This window comes from Camellia sinensis, chromosome 4, assembly GCF_055761805.1.
Source record: "Camellia sinensis isolate YWXY chromosome 4, ASM5576180v1, whole genome shotgun sequence".
Taxonomy (NCBI): Eukaryota; Viridiplantae; Streptophyta; class Magnoliopsida; order Ericales; family Theaceae; genus Camellia; species Camellia sinensis.
The window spans coordinates 7,940,864-7,943,436 of NC_138964.1; the positions used below are offsets into that span (position 1 = coordinate 7,940,864).

The window sequence follows — 2,573 nt, forward strand, 5'->3', positions numbered from 1 at the left end:
TCATGATTGGTTATTGTTCCTTGATTGCTGATTTTGAATGCGTTTGGAATCCGCTAATTCACATTCTACAAATAAAGCTCGATCCACCATTTGAGCATAGGTGGAAAGTTGTACTATGATCAATCTTCCTCTAATATCTATGTCCAAACCCCATTCAAATCTTCTAACCTTATCCTTTTCATTTGCTACTATTGCTGAAACATACTTTGAGAGAGCCTCAAAACGGTTTGCATATTGAGTAACTGGCATTTTTCCTTGTTTCAGTTGGAGGAACTCTTGAACCATTTCTTGTCTTAGTGAGTTAGGAAAATATTTTTCCATAAATAGGTCTTTAAATTGCCTCCAAGTCAATGTTTTCACTTGTCGGGTACTCCTGATCATTTTCCACCAATGATCTGCTTCTCCTTCCATTTGAAACACCGCCATGGTCACCATATCTTGCTCATTTTGGATGTCAGAAGTGTCTAGTAACTTCTTAATTTGTCTTAACCAAGATTCAACTTCATAGGGGTTAGATCCACAAAGGAATTTGTAGGGATGTAGTTTTTCAAACTTTGCTATCATTTCAGATTTGCTTTGATCTTGATTTTGAGATGGTATATTGCCTACTCTATCGGCAATTGCGCATATAATCCGAGCGACATCGCCAGCAGACACTCTATCACCATTACTGTTGTTATTATTTCTTGTTCGTCCAGCCATTCGGCATGATAGAATTTTTGGTAATTTGTGACTTATGTATTTATCATCATCATCATCATCATCATCATTATATATATATATATATGCAAAGACAATAATTAAAGATTACACAAAAGAAAACTTCATTCATTAGATGAGACAAGTCACAAAACAACAAAATAAAAATAAAAATAAAATACTACAGGCTAATACTGTAACGCCCTGCCTTTTTATTACTCGGATTCCATTACCAAACCATTATTATAGATTCAATTTCAAAGATGACATACAAAAACTCTTTATATTTACAAGAACACATGAATAAAGATTCTCTCATCCGAATATAATATGAATGCAATAAGAGTTGCATTTAAATAAACTACCCGTAGGCTTACATCTTTTAAACTAAGAGGAAATGTTTAACCCTTTTATATCAATGGCATTCTGCCCACATGTAAAAGGCCCCGTGGCCAATAAGTAAAGAAGATCCATGACCTTGAAACACTCCTCGACGTTCACCTAAAAAAGGATTAGCAATGTGAGATGAACATAAAATCCAATAGGGATCTCAACATGATCCTAAACAATAACAACTTACAGATAGTTATGATGCTTAGTCTCATACTATAATAATAATGTGACGGTTTATACAGAAATATACGTATATAAGAACTTTTCTCAAAATCATTCATTTCATTCAATAATGTAAGTAATTCACTTTTCTTTCTTCTTATTACCTTTTTCCAAAATTCATATGACAATAACAAATTCTAGAAAACAATTTCACTAAGTCCATTACGTTTTCTCTCACTTTCCGGACTTGCACGTGATTTTCCCTTTTGAAAACATGTTCACAAGTATCCTATATCCTTCACATTTTTCACAATCTCAATATAGTATTTATGTCCATTTCCAACACATTCATATCTATACATGCATACATTTAGTACAAAAGGAAACAAGAAGCAACCAACAAGTATCTAATCAACAAATGAGGCAACTCGGCCTTTCAAAACTGTAGCCATCATAATCCATAACATACCCAGATCCACTGAGACAATAATGATAAATAAGTTCTGCTCTACCTGCCTTAAGCACGGTAAGCCAAGGATACCCCTTTCCACAATGAAATGCCAATTTACCAGACACTGGTTGGAAGGTAATGGTACCTTTGCCAAGTTCTCCAGGTGCTAGCTGGAAGGTACGGGTGCCTCTCATTTTAAGCGCGGCCAATTCTCCAGGCGCTAGCTGGGAGGTAATGGTACCTCTTATTCTCAGTGCAATATACGTTACAAATCATTGTAACATGACAAAGTACAACTAACAAGTGTAATGCATACACATAAACTATTCAACCAATTACAACCAACACAAGTGTAATGCATACACAACAATTTCAACACAACAATGTCATCCTCTACCGATGACCAAGGACAAAACTTCTAAATGTATGTATTCAACACATGTATTATAATAATTCAACTCTCATGAGATTTTAAATCCAACAACAACAATAGTAAGATAACTAAGGACAAAACTTCCAAATATATGTATTCAACATACGTATTATAATAATTCAACTCTTATGAGATTTTAAATCCAACAACAACAATAGTAAGATAACTAAGGACAAAACCTCCAAATGTATGTATTCAACACATGTATTATAATAATTCAACTCTCATGAGATTTTAAATCCAACCTCAAGTTAATTTATGAAATTCACATAGTGTCATCATTTCATTCTTCCATTTCAAAAATCAATTCTCTTATTTTCCAAGTTAACATACTCCACCCTTTATCCCAATCCATTCTTTTTATTTCACAAAACTAATTCCATAGATATCAAAGCCATAACCCAACTTAATTTAATATGTTCAATCCAAAATAAT

At 33.5% G+C, this 2,573-nt stretch overlaps 1 protein-coding gene across 1 annotated transcript; it reads right to left on the reverse strand.

Moving 5' to 3' along the window:
* On the reverse strand, positions 1-702 carry LOC114314485 (uncharacterized). The gene has a single exon (XM_028260975.2). The coding sequence runs from the start codon at positions 700-702 to the stop codon at positions 1-3; it is 702 nt and encodes a 233-aa protein (XP_028116776.2).
* Positions 703-2,573: the final 1,871 nt, after the last annotated feature.